This window comes from Protopterus annectens, chromosome 16.part0, assembly GCF_019279795.1.
Source record: "Protopterus annectens isolate FY-2018-M chromosome 16.part0, PAN1.0, whole genome shotgun sequence".
Taxonomy (NCBI): Eukaryota; Metazoa; Chordata; order Ceratodontiformes; family Protopteridae; genus Protopterus; species Protopterus annectens.
This window is the reverse complement of record NC_056750.1, coordinates 797,454,663-797,473,115: the sequence shown is the minus strand read 5'-3', so window position 1 is coordinate 797,473,115 and position 18,453 is coordinate 797,454,663. Positions and strand designations below refer to the sequence as shown.

General features: G+C 38.1%; 1 protein-coding gene across 2 annotated transcripts in view; it reads right to left on the bottom strand.

Annotated features, from left to right (window-relative positions):
* Nucleotides 1–18,453, bottom strand: part of NOXA1 (NADPH oxidase activator 1) — a 546,660-nt gene that overhangs the window by 382,238 nt on the left and 145,969 nt on the right. For both annotated transcript variants that reach the window (XM_044058837.1, XM_044058838.1), the window contains exon 2: nucleotides 5,946–6,028. In XM_044058837.1, coding sequence (XP_043914772.1) covers nucleotides 5,946–6,028 — 83 coding nt within the window. The remainder of the gene's footprint in view (nucleotides 1–5,945; nucleotides 6,029–18,453) is intronic.

The window sequence follows — 18,453 nt, the reverse complement described above, 5'->3', positions numbered from 1 at the left end:
TACTAAAATCCAGTCAAGGATGGTACCAGTGTCTCCATTTTTGTTTTTGTTAGGCCTAGTGGGAGATTGAATGATTTGGCAGAAATTAAAGAGGTTGATTGCTTGGGAAGGGGGTTGAGAAATGATATTTGCCCAGTTGATATTTACGTCGCCAAGAATAAAGGTTTCATTTTTGATATTGGAAGAGAACCAAGAAAGAATATCTTCTAGTACTGGGATATTGTTATTGCTGGGGGATATATATGGCTGCTATGCATATGGATTTATGGTTATTGATCTTTAGCTGGGCTATTGTTATTTCTGATGTGGAGAAATTTGGAATGGGGTTGGTAAAAGGTGTGACTGTGTAAGAGGAGGAGTAGATGATGGTTACACCACCTCCTATTTTGTTGGGTCTATCATTGCGTATAATTTGATAGCCAGGGGGCAGTATTCCTATGTCTTTTATGTTAGGTTTTAGCCACATTTCTGAGATGGTTATGATATCAGGGTGATTATGTGAGAGCCAAGCATGGAGACTGGGGATTTTGTTGCATACACTTTGTGCATTTAAAGTGGTGAAGTGGATGGAATAAGGACTGAGGATAACTGTGGGTGTATGGTTAGGTGGGGAGTTGTTGGGGCCAGGGTTGGGATGAATTTCACCAGACAGAGAAAGGAAGAGTAGGCCTAGTAGGTGATTTATATGTGCGGCAATAGAATGAGGTTTAAGGTATGGGTGGAGGATGTGTTTGTTATTTTGGGAGTGGTGGTGATAGGTAGGTGTGGCTAGGGTTGAAAGGATTTTTAGTTTAAAGAATAAGGTGTGAGGATGGGATAGAGTTTTGGAGGTATTAAGGAGAAAGAGGGTAGGGGGGATTGTTGGGGTATGGAAGTACAGTGTAAGGGTGGGTTATAGGAAGAATGTGGGAGTTGTGTTAGGTAAGAGAGGGAGGTTAGGAAAGTTAGTAATCCTAGGTATTGAAGGTGTTGGGAAGGGTCTGTCATATTGAAGTTAGTTTGTGTGAGGGGGTGTGGTGTGATTAGGACAAGGTAAGTGATTATTGGGTAGTGGGAGTGGTGGGAGGAGTTGAGGATAGATAAAAGGGGTAGGTGAGATTTGGGGGTAGGGTAGGGGAGCAGAGTGAGCCCGAAGGGCGAACAGAGCAGGGCAGAAACCCTCAGCAGAGTGTACGTGGAAAACTATCTGTAAGTGCAGGTAAGGCTGGAATACTTTAACATAGGTGGCAGTAGTTGGGAGAAAATAGGGCAGGAAGAGAGGAGGTATTGGCCCAAAGGATTCTTTTATTCAGATAAAAACTGGCGGAAGTCACCAGGTATTTAACAAGGAGTAGGTTCAGGTAAAGGTATCAGAGTAATTCCTTGAAGGGGTTAGTTGCTAGGCTGGAAGGGGGAAAAATGGAACTTTGCTGCCCTTTAGTGGGAATTCCAAGAAGGTATAGCAGATTGTTCACGCGAGGGGAGATAGCCCCAGTGAGTGGGCACGCTATCAGGGCCCTTTAGCAAGTATATACAATGGGTTATACAGTAAAATAATTTTGAAAAGAAGAGTATTAAAATAAAATCCCACAGGAGCTTACAAGCACGTAGAGACACTTTCCTCCTAGGGATGGCTTGGTCCAAAATAAAACTCGGTGTTCAGAGATACGCCTGGGTCTTGGTTATTTTCTTTATATGGGCAGGAGGGAGTACAGGCAGTGCAAGCTAAGAAAAATACATAAAGAGATTATATTAGTAACTGTGGTTGAGAGTAATGAAGTAAGGGTATGGAAGGGAGGAGAGGGATAACAGAGTGAGTGTAGGTTAGTAAGAGATGTGAGTGAAGTGGAAGGTGTGTACGAAAGTAGTGGATAAATGGCTGGAATAGTGCATGTGTTGGGTGAGGGGAAGACAGGTTATAGAAAGAGGAAGTGAAGAGCAAAAACAGTTGTAAAAATCACAAATAAGCTTAAATTTGTCAATACAGTACAAATGCAGCAGGAGATAATACTTTAAGTACATTAGAAACCATTGAACATCTTTCTAGGCTTAGCAACACATAGGCGCCAAAAGGAACAGTATAGCGTGCTGTTTATCACAGCTATAATAATTGCAATATTAGAGGCTATTAGGACAACTCTCCGTAATAAATCCCATGGTTTAAATATGGTGCAATGCAGCCGTAAGGGAAGTAGTCAAATATCAAGTTAAACGACTCGGCAGCTAGAGGTTACAATTGTCATGGAAATTACCCCTATGTAACAGTAGAAATAGTACGGGACAAATGCTTGTGCTGTATTGGCTTCGTTTGAGCACAAAAGTGATACAAACCTAGACGGCACGGTAATTGCGGTTTTAGATATTTACAACAAGAGTGCAGTATGTGCATGGTTATAGCTCAGTAGAGGAGAAAATATAATATATAAAATATAGAGCCAAGTTTGTAAACTAGCTGTAACAGCTGTAACTCACCAACGCGGCTATAAGAGCATGCATTCGGCAGTGTAGACAAAATTAATTCAGTTATTGCAAAGCAGTTAGCAATCAGTTGTTGGCAGTGGTACCTTGTTAGTGAGATTCTAGTACAACAGAAAAAATAAGACAGGCTTCAAAACTAGTACATATAATCTGTCTCCCAGGTATTAATGGCAATTATACATACAACTTTAGTACTCCAGTTTATACATGTGTTATTTAGTGGGTTTTGCAACAAAACTATTGGTTATAACATGCTTTGCTATGTAAAACAGACTGTGCTGCAGTGGGACTCGAACGGGGAATGCCTGCTCGTTAGACGAATGCTCTGCCCAATACACACTATTGCTTACATCCACGAAGTGGTCCGATTAGAACTGCTCCATCCAACACCGGCACGCCTCGACCCTTAATTTCATACCCATCATCTCCCTCTGCTCCTCCGCAGCAGCAATCATCCTTTCTCTGGGTGCAGGTCAGGTCTAACCACACCACTACACAATGCCCACTCTCCACTTCTTGGGACCCATCACGTACGTTGTCTCAACCCATGGATCATCAGGCTTTCCCAACCTTGTAGTCTGAGAACATACGTGCCCTGCCATTGCGCATCTGTGTAATGGAAGGAACCCAAATACCCATCAATTTTTGGGTTGTCCCACAAGGGACGTTCCTGTCTTTGTTTCTAGATTAGACTTAGAAGGTTGACAATGTTTCTCCCACTGGTAGTATCCTGCCTGTAGTTTGGGAAGCAGTGGTTTGTTTACTTTTTTTGTGTGTTTGTTTCACCTGTTTGGCAGGGGGAGGTATGTTGATTGAGTCCCCTCACCCCCAATGCCGGGGCCTGTGGTCATATATCATTCTTATGTGCTGTATCATATCTATAGATATATATCTGTGTATATATACAGAAACACACACACACACACACATATATATATATATATATATATATATATATATATATATATAAATTGCTGTATATATATCTAACGACATATAGATGTCTGCATATGTATATATCTATATGTGGATATATATATATATATATATATATATATGTAATACAGACAGGGAGAGCTATATATATATTTAGTTATAGATATATACACACACATACATCTACATGTATAGCTACATGTCATGTAATGTTGAATGGTATTGCTGGATGCTATCTTTGTAGAAACATCAAGGTTATGTATATCTGCAGTGGTTTAGTGGTAAATCACATTGGCTATGGGGTGCAGGCTCCTGGGTTCGAGCCTTGCAGAGGCTGTTTAATTTGTTGCTGGCCAGAACAAGGTCCGTTGGATATGGAGTGTCTGAAGCAGGTTTACGCAGTTGTCAATGGGTTTGGGCAATGGTAAGCACTGCTAACGTCCGATGACATCCGCTTACACATGGGTAGCCTCACTATTGCTTACTCTGTGTAAGCACTGCTTACCGTCATGCAAACAGATCGGCACCTACTTGCTAGTGCTTATTTATCCTTACTACTGCTCTAGTTTAGACAGTAATAGTCTACTGGTTCTTGGGGAGGTGGTGGATTTGGCAAGTGTATGGTGTTATCATTGATTACACAGCTTACTACTCCAGTTCACAAATAAGTTATTTATTAGGTTATACAACTAAATATATTGATAATAACAGTAATTTGACATGGAAATGGAATGTACTGCAGTGGGACTTGAACCGGGATTGACTGCTCATGAGGCGAATGTTCTTCCCACTTCAGTATTGCTGTACTCTTCATTTGCACATATCTTGCTTTTTCTCCTCCATTTGCTATTTAAGCTACATTAACTGTAGCTAAGCAATGGGCAAACCCGCGCACCTACGGTTAAACCTCGTTTCATTAACAATACATATCTTTTTTTTTTTTATTCACTATCGCTCTTATACATGTGGGGGGATGTTGCTGGGAGTATGCGTACACCAATGGGCGGTCTCGCTCATTGTTTACTACCTTTCTACAGTCCTTCATTGCAGGGGCGTGTATATTCTGAGAGCTCTGCTCTCAGACACACCCCCTGCACTTGTACACACTCCATGTAAGCCTGGGAGCTCAGCCAGCGCGCCTTCATTATTATGCATGGCACGCTGCCATCCTGCTCCTAAACGGGCGCTTCCATGCAGGACTAAGCTAGTCCTGCATAGAAGGTTAGTGAATCCGGGGGACTGTTTTTCTCATCACTTTTTTTGTGTCTCCCCCCAGGTAAACAAAAGTAACCTGAAAGTCACATGGCACATGTTCAGAAATAAATCCAGGGAACATCCCTGTAGGACAGTTTTCACTCCTGAGGGAGGACTCACTACAGCTTTATATAGTTCACCTTCTTATGGCTGAACCTGTAAAAAAGAACAGGAGTATAAAAACTGAAGAGGAACAGGCCTATGCTTTACATAGTATCAGTTAGATTTGGTGAAGCCATCTTAAAGCCCACTTGCTTTGAGTGGTGCCATTTTTTTCTGTATTCCTTTTTGTGAGCTGAGAAGCAAGCAGACACTAATAAGACAGCTAAGAGGCCTTTGTGGTTTAGACAGGGACTTTTTAAGCACCTCAGTGTAAGAAGGTTTATTTGTGGACATGGTTGTGTGAGTTGGTACCAGATCAAACAATGTGCTAGTGACAGTCCAGTTATTGAGGAAAGGTTAGCCTCCAAGGTTAGTAGATACTTGCACCTCTCACATATGGAGCATTTATAGGTAAAATCAAACAGTTGTCAGTGAAGATGATGTGTTGTCAGTGAAGGGATGCTGATTTATAGTTCTCAAAAAAAAAAAAAAAAAAAACAAGATTCCTCTTTCATGAGAAATTCAGGAATTAGTACCCATGATGTTTAAATACTATGCTGCAAAGAGTTTAGCTAAGTGCAGGTTTCTGTGTTTTATCAGTGTCAGTGAATGGATGTGTTCCTTTAACTTACACTGATAATTTGCATGCAGTGTTTTTTTTTTTGCCAAGATTGACATACAGTGTTGAAAGGAAATGTGTCCTCTTTTCCACTGTTGTGCATTGTTGGAGGCAGTATATTCAAAGTAATAGAGGGGTGGGAGTGCAGCCCTCCACCCAGATTTGGGGATACAAAGGGACCTCCCCCTGGCAAAAGCACTTCTTTGGGCATTTTTACATTGCTTTAAAGGTCTCACTGAATTCAAGGAAACTCATTCATTTTGAGTTTTATTTTTTATTTTATTATATAATTTCTACATGTAATGTGCATTAAAGACCAGACAATGTAAACTATACAGAAAAGCAAACAGTATCAATAAACAGTACTGACTTCAAGCAAGCATAGTTTAGACATAATTGGATGCTGACAAGTGAAATACATCAATACAAACTGGTTTTGGCTGGCAGAGGTAAATTTAACTAGAAGCCTTTCAAGACAAGTAACTGTCATCTTCTAAGAATTTTATCTACATTTATTTTAGGCAGTCTTCCTTCATTTCAAAAATCTATTAAAATTTTGACATAACATTTTCCCTACTTTTTTGCTTGCAGATGAGCCACCCCTCTTTGGAAGAAGCCGATGGCCAGATGTTCATCCTTGGCAATAGTTCTGTCAAATGCCTGTGGAAAGAAATATATGCACACCTGTAAATAATCCTGCCCTGTAAAGGCATGCAAGATAAGAAAAGGACTTCAACTATATGCATGATGTCATACAAACTGTGATGAAATATTGACTGAAAGCATGAAACTAAAACAAAATATGTCAAGAAAACAGTCTATATACTTCATGGTATAGTTTTAAGCATATGGAATAGGATTTATTAGGAGACATACCAGTTTTAATGGTCAACCTTATTTAGAGAAGGCTCTGGTGTCACATCATGCTAGCCACCTTAGCAGTTGCCACTGCCCAGTAAATAACTCACTGACAGGCTTCTACATAATCCTAACCATGCTAGCTGTTATGAGCACAATGCACCTAGGGCTGGTACATAGTCCAGGTGTCTCTGTCTACATACTTCTAAATGGCTATCATCACTCATTTTATTACTCCATTAGTTGAACGTCGAGCTGGCACCTCGGCGTTCATCAAAATCTACTGCCAATCATTAGCGGACCGGAGTTCCACTGTGGCGACCCCTAACCGGGAAAAGCCGAAACACAACAACAACTAGTAAGCATTGTGGCTACCTCTAAAATGGAGGTGTCTGTGCCTATGTGCTGTGCCTTGCTCTACAAATGAAGTATTTCCTCAGCACTGACTTACACACTGAGTTGAAGTAAAAAAAAATGTGTATTGAAAAGTAATGATCAAAGTCTCAAAATAAAGTTATAAAAAATACAGACTTTCTTCTGTTTGCTTCCTCATACATTTTTTTGTTGCTGTACATTTTTTTTCATGTTTTGTCTGAATAGCTCCTTTTGTTTCCACAGAGCTGAATGCAACATTTCAATGCACATCCTTTCTAAATATGTCATACCACAAAAATGTGGTGTGGGACAATGTTTTAGAAATCATAATGTACAAAAAAATCCACTGACAGTATAAAACAAAAATGGTTGTCAGCAGAGATTGAGAAGTATAGTACCTCATTGATGATCTGATTGTATACATAGTAAAATAGGTAAAAAGTGGATTCAAAAGTAAAGTAAGGCATTTATTCCTCATGGTACTATTCCAGCTAATAAAGTCACAATCTATATAAAGATCAACACAGGTAATATGTTAAGCTTTGACCAAAAGAAAGAGAAAGAACTGAAATATTGCTTTACACCTAGGATATTGAATGCAAATATTCCACACATGAGGTCAAAAAAAGACCTGACCTCATTAGTATTAATAACTGTAAATATATGCAATCAAATTACATAGAAAAAGACCCCCCCTTTACTAAAAGCAAGCAAAAACAATCTGTTCCAATGTCATACTGTCTTGGAAGAATACACATATTTGTCATCAGAAATAAAAAAAATATGATACATCAGATCTTTCAGTTGCTGCAGCTTGTTTCCTTCTGCTGTCCTCTGCCCCTTTCCAGTCGATCCTTTTACCACCTTTTACATACACATTTGAATGGCTTTATTTTTCACGGTGACATCTACCCTGTATAGTCAATCCATCTAGCAACCAATTATTCTGAGAAGTAGAATGTTCTCAACAAGGCTGAAATGTGATTGTGCACCCCGTCTTTCCATTTTAATACCAGTATTTCTCAGCACCCTGTTACAACTTCATAGACTCAGACATGAGTCCTGTTTCCCTTTTAACTTTCATATAGTACGTTTCCATCCATCACAACTTGCCCTGATAATTATTTCCTTTCATTTTTGTCACTAAACTTTGTCACCTTACTTTGAGCTCTTTCCATATTTTTTTTTCCTTTTCACACAGGTCACAGGAACTGCATGCCTATTCCTTTAAGGTTACCAAAGTGTGGCAGCACCCAAAACAATGTCACACTTATGAATGACTCAGTTGTCATTTTATACTGATGTACCAATGAACAGACTGAGCCACAGGACAGAGGAACCAGCTAGTAGTCTCACAGGTGGTGGGATTTATAATGTAATTGGCTTCTTTAGATTCCTTCACCCCAAGTATGCCTATGATCTGGTCTTGGACCATATGGGAGACAAAGATCTTAGATGCTCCACTCTGTGTGAGAACAAGACAGACATGGTGGAGCTCTCAGTAAATGTGACCACAGCTGGTAATAAGCTAGTACTGTCTTTGCTAGGGATAATGCCATAATTCAAGTTTAAATTTAACAACTGGTTCAGGAAATGGTGTCATTCAAGGGGGATCCAATACATGTCAGCATGAGGGAGATCTTTCACAGAACTGACTTTTTGCCAAGGATGCCCTGCACCTCTACCCTCGGGGTTTCTGCACTTTAGCTAAGACATTTTTACCTCTACTGTGCATTTTTTTAGGCAAGCAGTCTTTTAGACCTTTCAGGTTAACAAATTTTAATCAAGCCTCTACAAACGTTTGTGTTTCTCAGTGTTAAAAGACTGAAAAAGGAAATGCCCATCCCTGAGCTCCTCCTGACAATTGAGCACATACAGATCTGCATAATTACTAAAACATGCTTACAGTGTAGTGAGAACACTCCCTTCATGCCTGGAGTTTAGCATATATAATTAATTTAAACCTTCTAACAAGGGTGTTGGGGAGTCTATCTTGATTCATTTGCAGGTACATTACCTCGTGAAAAATTCAACATGGTAACAACCTCAAACTGCTCTCCTCCTAGAACTAAACAAGTTCAATTATTATTTTATTGCAAACTATAGAACCTTGCTATGTCTGCTGTTGCCCATGATACTAACTCCACAGCCGTAGCTGGCTCAACTAACACCCAATGCCACTCCCTGATTTAGTGCCCCTCAATTCCATATTAAGGAGTGAAAAAAAAAGTCTGTTCTCCAATCTGGGACTCCTTACTTCTCTCCTAAGAAAGAGCTCCAAATCCACCACACCCCTCCAATCTGACGAATAAGAAAGAAAAAAAAAAATGTCTTGTTTTAAAAACTGTAGCAAACTGCTTGCTACAACTTAGACCACACAAAAAGCGCTTCAGTCCTGACAACAGAATTTATCTCCACACTGGTATTCAATAATGCCTGTATAAAAATGAATACGTGTACTACCCAAATGACCAGTCAAAATCTGCTAATCACCCCGCTAACTCCCTGCACCCAGGGCAGCTGGCACTTCAACCCACCCTAACTATGCTTCTGCCTACCTAAACTTGAGTATCTAACTATTGACTCTAGCTGAAACTACCCATCTATCAGCTGACAACGATACACAGCAATCAGCAAATATGGACTACAGTTCTTTGATTTTATTAATAACATCCCCCCTTTACAAAGAGTGCATTCTTCCAATTGTCTTGACTTTGTTTTTAATAATATAGCACCTACCTGGTCTTTACTCAAAGTATCCCTCTCCATGATTAAACTACATGATCTAAGAACCCAGCCTGAGACTCTTTCTCTAAGGCCAACCTCATAGGACACTCAGATGATGGAATGGAATTTAAAAAGTCACCACGTAGGGAACTCTACAACAAGAGCAGCTGTTTAATTCCTTTATAGCTTTTGTATTGTAGCTCTGAAAGACTAGTCTGCCTGTCCTTTTGTGCCTTCAGAAAATGAAAATATGTCAAATTCCCTCTCCAAGGACCTGTCTATATGCTGCAGTATTAACAGGTAGGACAGATATCTTTCCCAAAGTATCTCCCACCTATGGAGCAATCTTCCACTCTACATCAAATAACTGTCTTCAAAGCTTTCCTTAAAAGCAGTCTTGGATGAATGGATAGTGGTCCATAAATTCACCTGCACACTGCATTCTCAGACATTCAATAACAGAGGGATTAAGTGCAGAGTTTGTAGTGACTGGGTTTCCAATGGTCTTCTGGAACAATTATCTAGTAAGACTTCCCAGATCTATCAACCTAACTGGACTCTATAGCTGAAGCTGATGAATTTGACAGACTTTACTACAATTTTGTGTAAACCCTGGTTTGCCTTAGTTGATCTTGAATGAATTCAGAAATGGATTCATAATTGACAGCTTCTGTAGATGTCTATAAATCCTTCTGTACAATTTCATGTCATCACTGCCCACTATGTACAATTTATGTAATTATGTCAAGCACCAGCAGAAGCTTGCATTAGCCTTCTATAAACTAACTTCTGCTCAAGAATCATTGTAATCCTCTTCTTGTCTTCTGTACAGACACGATCTTTACATTCTTGTAGAACATATTTTGCTCCAGTTGTCTACTTTTTAACAGTTCTAATGCTGCTTATCCACTCTCTGGCACCAGTAGCACAAATAAAGATGTCTGCTTTCAACTTCTGCCTATTAAACAATGTATTGGCGAAAGTCCTATGGATCGCAGATATTTATGTATTCAAGCACGGCTAGATAACAATTAGTTTGAAATGAACAGTCACACATTTCAGGATATACTTTGCTGTTTGGATAATTTTCTCTGCTTTACCAATTGACTGTGGATATCATGGACTCAAAAGTATATGTACTAATTCTCAAGGCTGAAATTCCTAACTAGAAAACTGACAATTATTAGATGTTACTTCGCTCAGTACAATTATAATCCTGGACATTTGAATGAGCAAGCAGAGGAGAATGGTCGTGCCCTTCCTATAAGACAGAGGATTGGTGCATCTGTTTGGCTACACCCCCATCTCCAGGAAAGACAAACCTTATGCCAGACGGCAGGGGAGAGGGCTTTTTCCATGTATTCATGTACAAGAGGCATCACCACTTTTAGTCTATTTTGTAAGTTAATATAATGTTCTAAGACACTTTTAAGTCAGGTTTTCTCTCCTTCTCAAACATCTCTGGCAATATATAACAGTCCTTGATGGTGTTTGCTATAACTCAAAATGACCAAACCCTGTCAAAGTTTCTTACGCTTCTCTATCAGAAAACACAAGGAATGGTAATGACTGGTCCCAGTTTTGTATAATCTCCTTCAATAACTTCTCTAAACATGGATTTTAATGTCCAGTTAATACACTTCACGAATCAATCTGTCTCAGATGATACATTGATATACTTGATGCATTATTTCTAGGGTTATGTTCAGAGCAGGCACAGCTGCTTGCAGATATTTTGAGACTGAAGAATTTTAGAATAATATATATGTTGAGCTCAACATTAGATTGGCTTAACATATACATGAAAAAAATTCTTCAGTCTCAAAATATCTGCAAGCAGCTGTGCCTGCTCTGAACATAACCCTAGATCATGCAAAGAAATTATCTATACTGGTGAGAAAATTCAGTGTACTTTATTTACAGTGAAGCATATATAAAACTATACAAAGTGTTCCCTCACATCTCTTGTTATTCATATCATCTGAATAGCACTCTCACAGTAAATAACGTTACAAAATGCTTGTATCGATCCTTAACATACAGGAGTCTAAGTATTCCAGAAACTGTGCTCTGCTCTGTTTATTAGAATTCATATCAGCTACTCACAGCTGTTGATACGTCTGCACCAAATAATAGTCTTATTTCATACAGATCAGTGTAGAATAATACAGTTGTCAATCTTACCACCTCTCAGACAGGCTACTGATGTTACCTTCAAGTTACCATTACTGTTGCTTTAGGATGCACAGTCAGTGAAATTTCCGGGTCTATATTAGAAGATCAAAGTTTCAGAACTTCGAATGTTCTAATATCGAACCCAGTTCAGTGAACTTTGACCACATCGAACATTCAGAACAGCGAATTTTTTCCTAGGGAAAAAAATTTGCAGTTCCGAAACACATACACATAACACAAGCACACCAAACAAACAGCAATCCACACACACACACACACACACACACACACACACACACACACACACACCTAAAATCTTACATCTAACCCTACACTAAACTGTACATACACCACTAACTATCCACTTACCTTAACCCAAACCCTAAGGTATGTCACTATTGCACACTCACCTCACCCACACCCTAACTCAGCTACCCCGCCCTAACCCTCACGTCCACACAATCGCACACTTACCTGACCCGCGCCCTAACCCTAACTCACCTAACCTGCCCTAACCCTCATGTCCACACAATCACACACTTACCTGAACCCGACCCATAACATTCCACCACAGCACTGAAAATAGCGAAGTGACAGAAACGGACAACCAAATTCTTTCCCTGGAAAAAAATTTGGTTTTCTGCAGCTTCGCTATTTTCAGCGTTCGCTGAATAGGGTTCGATATTAGAACATTCAAAGTCCTGAAACGTCGATGTTCTAATATAGACCCAAATTTCCATTTTACATGTTCTGATGTTACTCAATGTATTTCTCTGTAAGCGCAATATAATTCATATTATCACTGCCCCTAGCAATGTGCACACTTTTTGTCCAATGTTAATACTTCTTTCCAGTCTACACTGCTACATCCTTTTCTATTCATTCCTACCCAAGAATCTTGACAGTTCCTTGAGAAATACAAAATAAGTGACTGTCATAAGCTTTGTGTTTTATAACTTGGCTATTTTTAAGAAATCTGCAGATGACTAGGAAACAGTTTCATGGATCTTGTTGCAGTTCTATTAACTTTTATCTTCAATGACTGTCATGATTACTCCAAATGTGCTCATAATTCTCTCCCTCAGAGCTGTGCTCATTTTCAAATTTTGGTTAGTCACTATTTGTAAGTCAGACACAGTGGTCATTTCGGTTGTCAGGTTGTAACCACACACACCTGTAGCAGTACAAACACACTGCTGACATTAGCTGGCAATCATATAAGCATCAGGTAGGTGTCCCTGTGCCTGTGTTCCACACTTCTCTGCTCTTTTCTGTTACAACAATTACTGCATGCAAGCTCTCGCAGATGCACACACACACACACACACACACACACACACACACACACACACACACACACACACACACACACACAATATAATGTAGAAGTAGTAATTAAAAACATTAAGGACATAGATAATGATGATTAGCACTATCGTCCACTTTACATATTAGCTTTGTGAACTTCATCAGATTAAAACAGTTTAAAAACATGGAATTAAATACATCCTATTGACAAATCAAACATCAGCTTCAAAATGACATCACCTGCCTATCTTTTTTTAAAGTAAACACAAAATTCTACTATAAGCATTAATATCTTCTGAAATTTAAATGTATAAATACATAACCAAATAATTTCTGAAAGCATCAGTAAATTAATTGTACAATACTAGACTACTATACAGAATCAATAAAACTTTTTTTAAAAATGCATAAATAAATGCTGAAAAATAAAATACATTTTTTTATCATGTTGTGTTAATGTATGGACTTATCTGACCAATGCTGTAATCCTTAATAGGCAAACAGATGGAACAATAGTCGTTTAATCCTGGCCAGTCAAAGGCATTTAGGTTTATCTGCCACATAAGTTCCTTCTTTTATAAGTAGAGTTCCCAAGGTCCCCCTCTCTGTCCCATCCTAACTCAATTGCTATATATTTAAAAATATAAGGGAATTGATGTACATGTTTAACCAGGGCATTATTAGCTCTATCCTTCTTAATATTATATTCATGCTCATAAATCCTATCTATCAGTCTATGTTCAGTTTTGCCCATGTAAAAACATGGGCAATCCTGGCATAAAGCTAGATACATGAGCTCTTTTGTGTTACAAATATACTTGTCTTGTACTCTATACTTGCTGTCCCTTATTCTGAAAGTACTTCCTGCATAGATCTGCCTACAAAAGAGTTCTTTCTTTGTGGCTAATGTTTTCCAAAATTGCCTTCAAATTTACACCTTTATGAAACTCTATCATGGATTTAACTCCTATTTTCTCCATGACAAAACTGTCATCCCCATGATACTCCATTTCTTATTGTATCCATTTTATAACCCTATGGTCTCTATTAAATGTAGTAATAAAATTCATAGAAAATTTAAAATCATCATCATTCAACCCTTTATCCCCCAAATGGCATATCTAAAACTATAGTTTCAGTAATAGTTCTATTCTGAAGAATAGGGCGAAAGTAACCCTTAGTTCTTTTACTGGTTACTTCATTCACCATCTCTTGCAGGAGATCTGCTGGGTAGCCTCTCCTGTCAAACATCCCCACTAACTGTTTACATTCTTGTATAAAGTGTTCACCAGGAAGACCATCCTGGCTGCCCTTACCAGCTATCCTTTAACCACTGATCTCTTTTGGTGGTGTGGATGGGAGCTAGAAAAATGAAGGAAAGTATTCGAATATGTACTTTTCGTGAAATTTCTTGAGATGTTGTTGCTCCTATCCTTTTCCAAAAGCACATCTAAATAGGCTATTTTTGTTACATTTTTGTGTGAAACTTAAAAAAAAATTATTTGTTTTCTTTAATATATTGCATAAAATTATTAAAGCTCGCCTCACTGGCTTTCCAAACGATAAACATATTGTCATACATACATTCTAATACTTTCCTTATAGTCTCTCGACTATAAATTTGTGCTCCCACTGAGCCATGACCAAATTGGCAAAGACTGCCCCACATGGGGACCCCATTCCATTTTTTTGTAAATAATAGTTCCCCTCAAAATATATAAAATTGTTAATAAGTACTATTTCGAAAAGGTCCTCATAAAGGTTGATCTGGTCCTGTAGGACTGCCTTCTTGGCTAAAAATTCGGTCACCCATTATATACCTAGGGTCTGGGGAATCGTGGTATATAAATCCTTCATGTCTATTGTCAGTAACCAGTCCTCCGGATTATACTCAATTGTGTTTATGGATTCCAGAAACCCCTAGGAATCTCTACATATTTGACTTCATTTTCCAAATAGATCTTAAGTTTGGTGTCTAAAAATTTAGCACAAGGGGATGTTATAGAGTTCCTTTAAGTATTTGATAACAAATTCAATCTTAATTTTGAAGACACAGAACATATATTTTGTCAAAATTAACTAATTTAGTATAACTATTTACATGTTTAAATAAGTTTACTTTATTTTTTTTTCTTCCGCTCTGTTGCTTCATCAAAGTAAATGAGTGTGTTAGAGCTGACATGTAATTCCAAATGGGCTAGGTGCCTGAACTAGTCAGTTATATTTGCATGTTTTTTTTCAAGGTAGCTTCTCAGATTCTTTCTGAAGGAAGGGTGGTTGTTTTCTATTTTAATATGCTGGGAAAGATATTTCCAATTTACTGGTACTCTTTTGTAGATGCTTTTTTCTCCAACTTCTTGGCCAAAGAGTAGTCTAAATAGCGTTACTGAATTGTTATCTGTCTCCCTAAGGTTGTATTAAGAGTTAAGAGGAGAGAAACACACTTTACACTTCTTGCTGACATGAGATTTGCTCTGCTGGTGACTGTTGAATGCATCTGTTCTTTAGCAATCTAACGACACAAACTTCCATATAAATCTCCTGGAAAGGGGAAATAAGTATTTTATCCCCGATCATGTACCATTGGTTATTGTACCTATCAAGTAGTTTGTGAGTGAAAGAAGGAATCCAATTTATACCCCAAAAAACAAATCATTCTGAAAAACTGTAGACTTGCTTAAAGTTTATGGACCTGATAGGATGATCCAGTTGACAACAGCTTCTTATACAGAGTTTTAGTCCCTTACTATATCCTGAAGAAGTAGACATGAAAGCAGCACTGATACATTTTGAATTCCTACAGTAATTACTTAACAAGGAATTTAAATTGCCCAGCAAATTTATGATTTTGTGTGTGTGTGCACGCATGCATGTATGTATGTATGTATATATATATATATATATACACACACACACACACACCCAGTGTTCACACTCAACACCCCAAAGTAAAACCACTGAAAAGTGACATCAACACACCACAAGTGCAATAAGTAACAGTCTTAGCATATACAAAATTTACAAAAAAAAATTGTGTTTTTCACAGGGGGACTTCCCCTGTGCCCCCACACCCCCTGTTAATTATACATACTAACTCCAAGTTCAAAGATACACTGGGTAAGTTCATATACTCCAACTCTGGGACTTGTGCAGTCTTGCTTACATGTTGACCAGCTGCTTAGTGGATCATAAATGGTCAGCTAAATAGTTGTTGGCCAAACACACACTCAATCTTTTGCAGAGAACCTATACATACGTATATATATGGAAACACTTTATAACCTCAAATTACTGAAATATCGAATTTCAGTATCTCGAGACTATAAAGCCGAATGTTAAAAATAGCGAAAGGTCATAATCGCGAAGTCGAATATATGTCGAATTCGCGGTTATGACCTTACGCTGCGTAATGTCCGGGATTGTGTTTTGATGGTGCGCGGTGCCGTGTGTGGATGTAGGTGTTATGTCAGGTAAGTGTTTTCTAAGGGTTTTGAGTGGGAGTTAGTGTGTGTGTGTGTGTGCTGATGTGTTTGATGTGTGTGTGAGGGGTCGGAGAATGTGCGTGTGTGAGTTGGCTTTTGTTTTGTGTTTGTGCGATCTCGGAGTTAGTATATATAAGTAGGGTGGGGGGCGCAACCCCCCACATGGGGGGTGCAGGGGGGCTTGCCCCCTGCTTATGTGTTTATGAGTTGTGTATGTGTGTAGTTTTGTTTGTTTATGTTGTGATGTGAGTATTGTGGTGTATGTGTGGTACAGTGTGTGCGTTTTTTTCGGTGTTGTGAATTTCGTGTTTTTTTGTGTCAGTGTTTCGTGGATTCGGTTTTATAGTCTCGAGATACTGAAATTCGATATTTCAGTATTTCGAGGTTATAAAGTGAATCCATATATATATATATATATATATATATATATATATATATATATATATATATATAATGATTATATAATCTTTGGTGAACAGGTAGAATGTACCAATGTGAGAAACACAAATCAGTGAGTACAAAAGAGTGAAAACACAAATGTGTGACACAATTGAAAGAATTGCAAACATTAACAACTTCTCTTCCATTATCAGAAAACTACAGCTACAAAACCCAGATCAAGTATCATATGAGCAGTGATACTGTTAGCGAAAGGTTTTTTTGGTAACAAAATGAGTAGGGTAAGGGTAGGGCTGGGGTAAGCTTAGGGTTAGCGTTAGCGTACCATGAGAAACAAGGCAGAGGAAATATATATATATGGACAAGGAGGGTATGGTATAACTGAAGGATAAAAGATACTCACTGGAATATATTTTAACATCATTAGGAACCAGTAAGTATCAAAGAAAAAATAAACAGTTTTGTTTAGTGTGCTATGCATATGCTGTTTACCTGAAGCTATATTTATTTTCAGGCTTCAGAGTAAAAGATTTTCAGTCTAAAGACTGGCTTGGCCCCCTGTCTGCTGGAAACACAAATTGTCTTCCTTGATAAGCTGTATTTCATCTCAAGATACTCACTGTGTCTGAATTCTCAAGCTTGACTTTTTTAAAAAGCTCTACACTTTTTGAAATAAATAATGAATGTTAAAAGAGAACATGTTAAAAATATGCATTGGCTACAAGAATTAACAACCTGTGGAAGTTAATATACCAGTGCAAAAATGTGGACAGCCTAGCTATCTAGCAATACAAAGATAGAAAGAAATAAAATGCTACAGACAAGTGAAATAAATAGATCAGCTGTCTTGATCAGGGTTCGAGTCTGATTAGAGAGGAGTGGAAGAAGCTTTACACCACTCTTTTTGTAGAATGTCTTGTCTAGAACGGAAGAAGAGAGACGGTAAGGGGATGTTTAAAGAACAACTATTTATTCATTACAGTCACTATACCGCTCACATTTGTAACCAATTGTGTTTGTACTTGTAAATCATCTGTGTATAAAGCTAAAGTGACTAAACCATTTTCACTGCTTGTATCTTACGATCCATATCTATAAACAAGAGTCTCTCAGTTTTTGTACTATACCTTTTTGTTAGTCTCTTCCCACATATCCTTGGCTGCCATAATAGAATACTTTTTAATCCATATTCCTAAATACTTGGGCTTTTTTGTGTCCCCATAAATATGGGTATTGCTGAATAAATTCATGTGTGAGTACATAGTTTACAGCTATAGCCTTTGTTTTATCTTCATTATTTTTCTATCCTGAAAAGACCTGAAACTGTCTCAAAATGTTCCACAACACTGAGATGTTTTTTTTTTTTCTGGTTTTATCAGGTACAAAATAATATTGTATGCAAGTAAAGTCAACTTTTCTTAATTACCATACCGATTATATCTGTGAATTTCTGAGTCCCTTATTTTCTTTGCAAAGGGCTCTAAATATAATGCAACATAGCGCTCAACCTGTTACCACAAAAAAATATGGACAAAGCCAGAAATAATGGCAGGACAAATCCACAAAAATGGGGACAGATTTTAAATATTGTTCTTATAAACTTGGAAAGTTGCTAGAATAAAATATCTTGTAATACCATGCATTTTTCTGAAGGATATGAAGACTGAAACTCAAATGCCTTTTACTATTTAGTGAATTTAGTTATTACTGATTCACCACAAAAATCCTCAAAACCACAAATTTTATGAGGAACAGACCAGA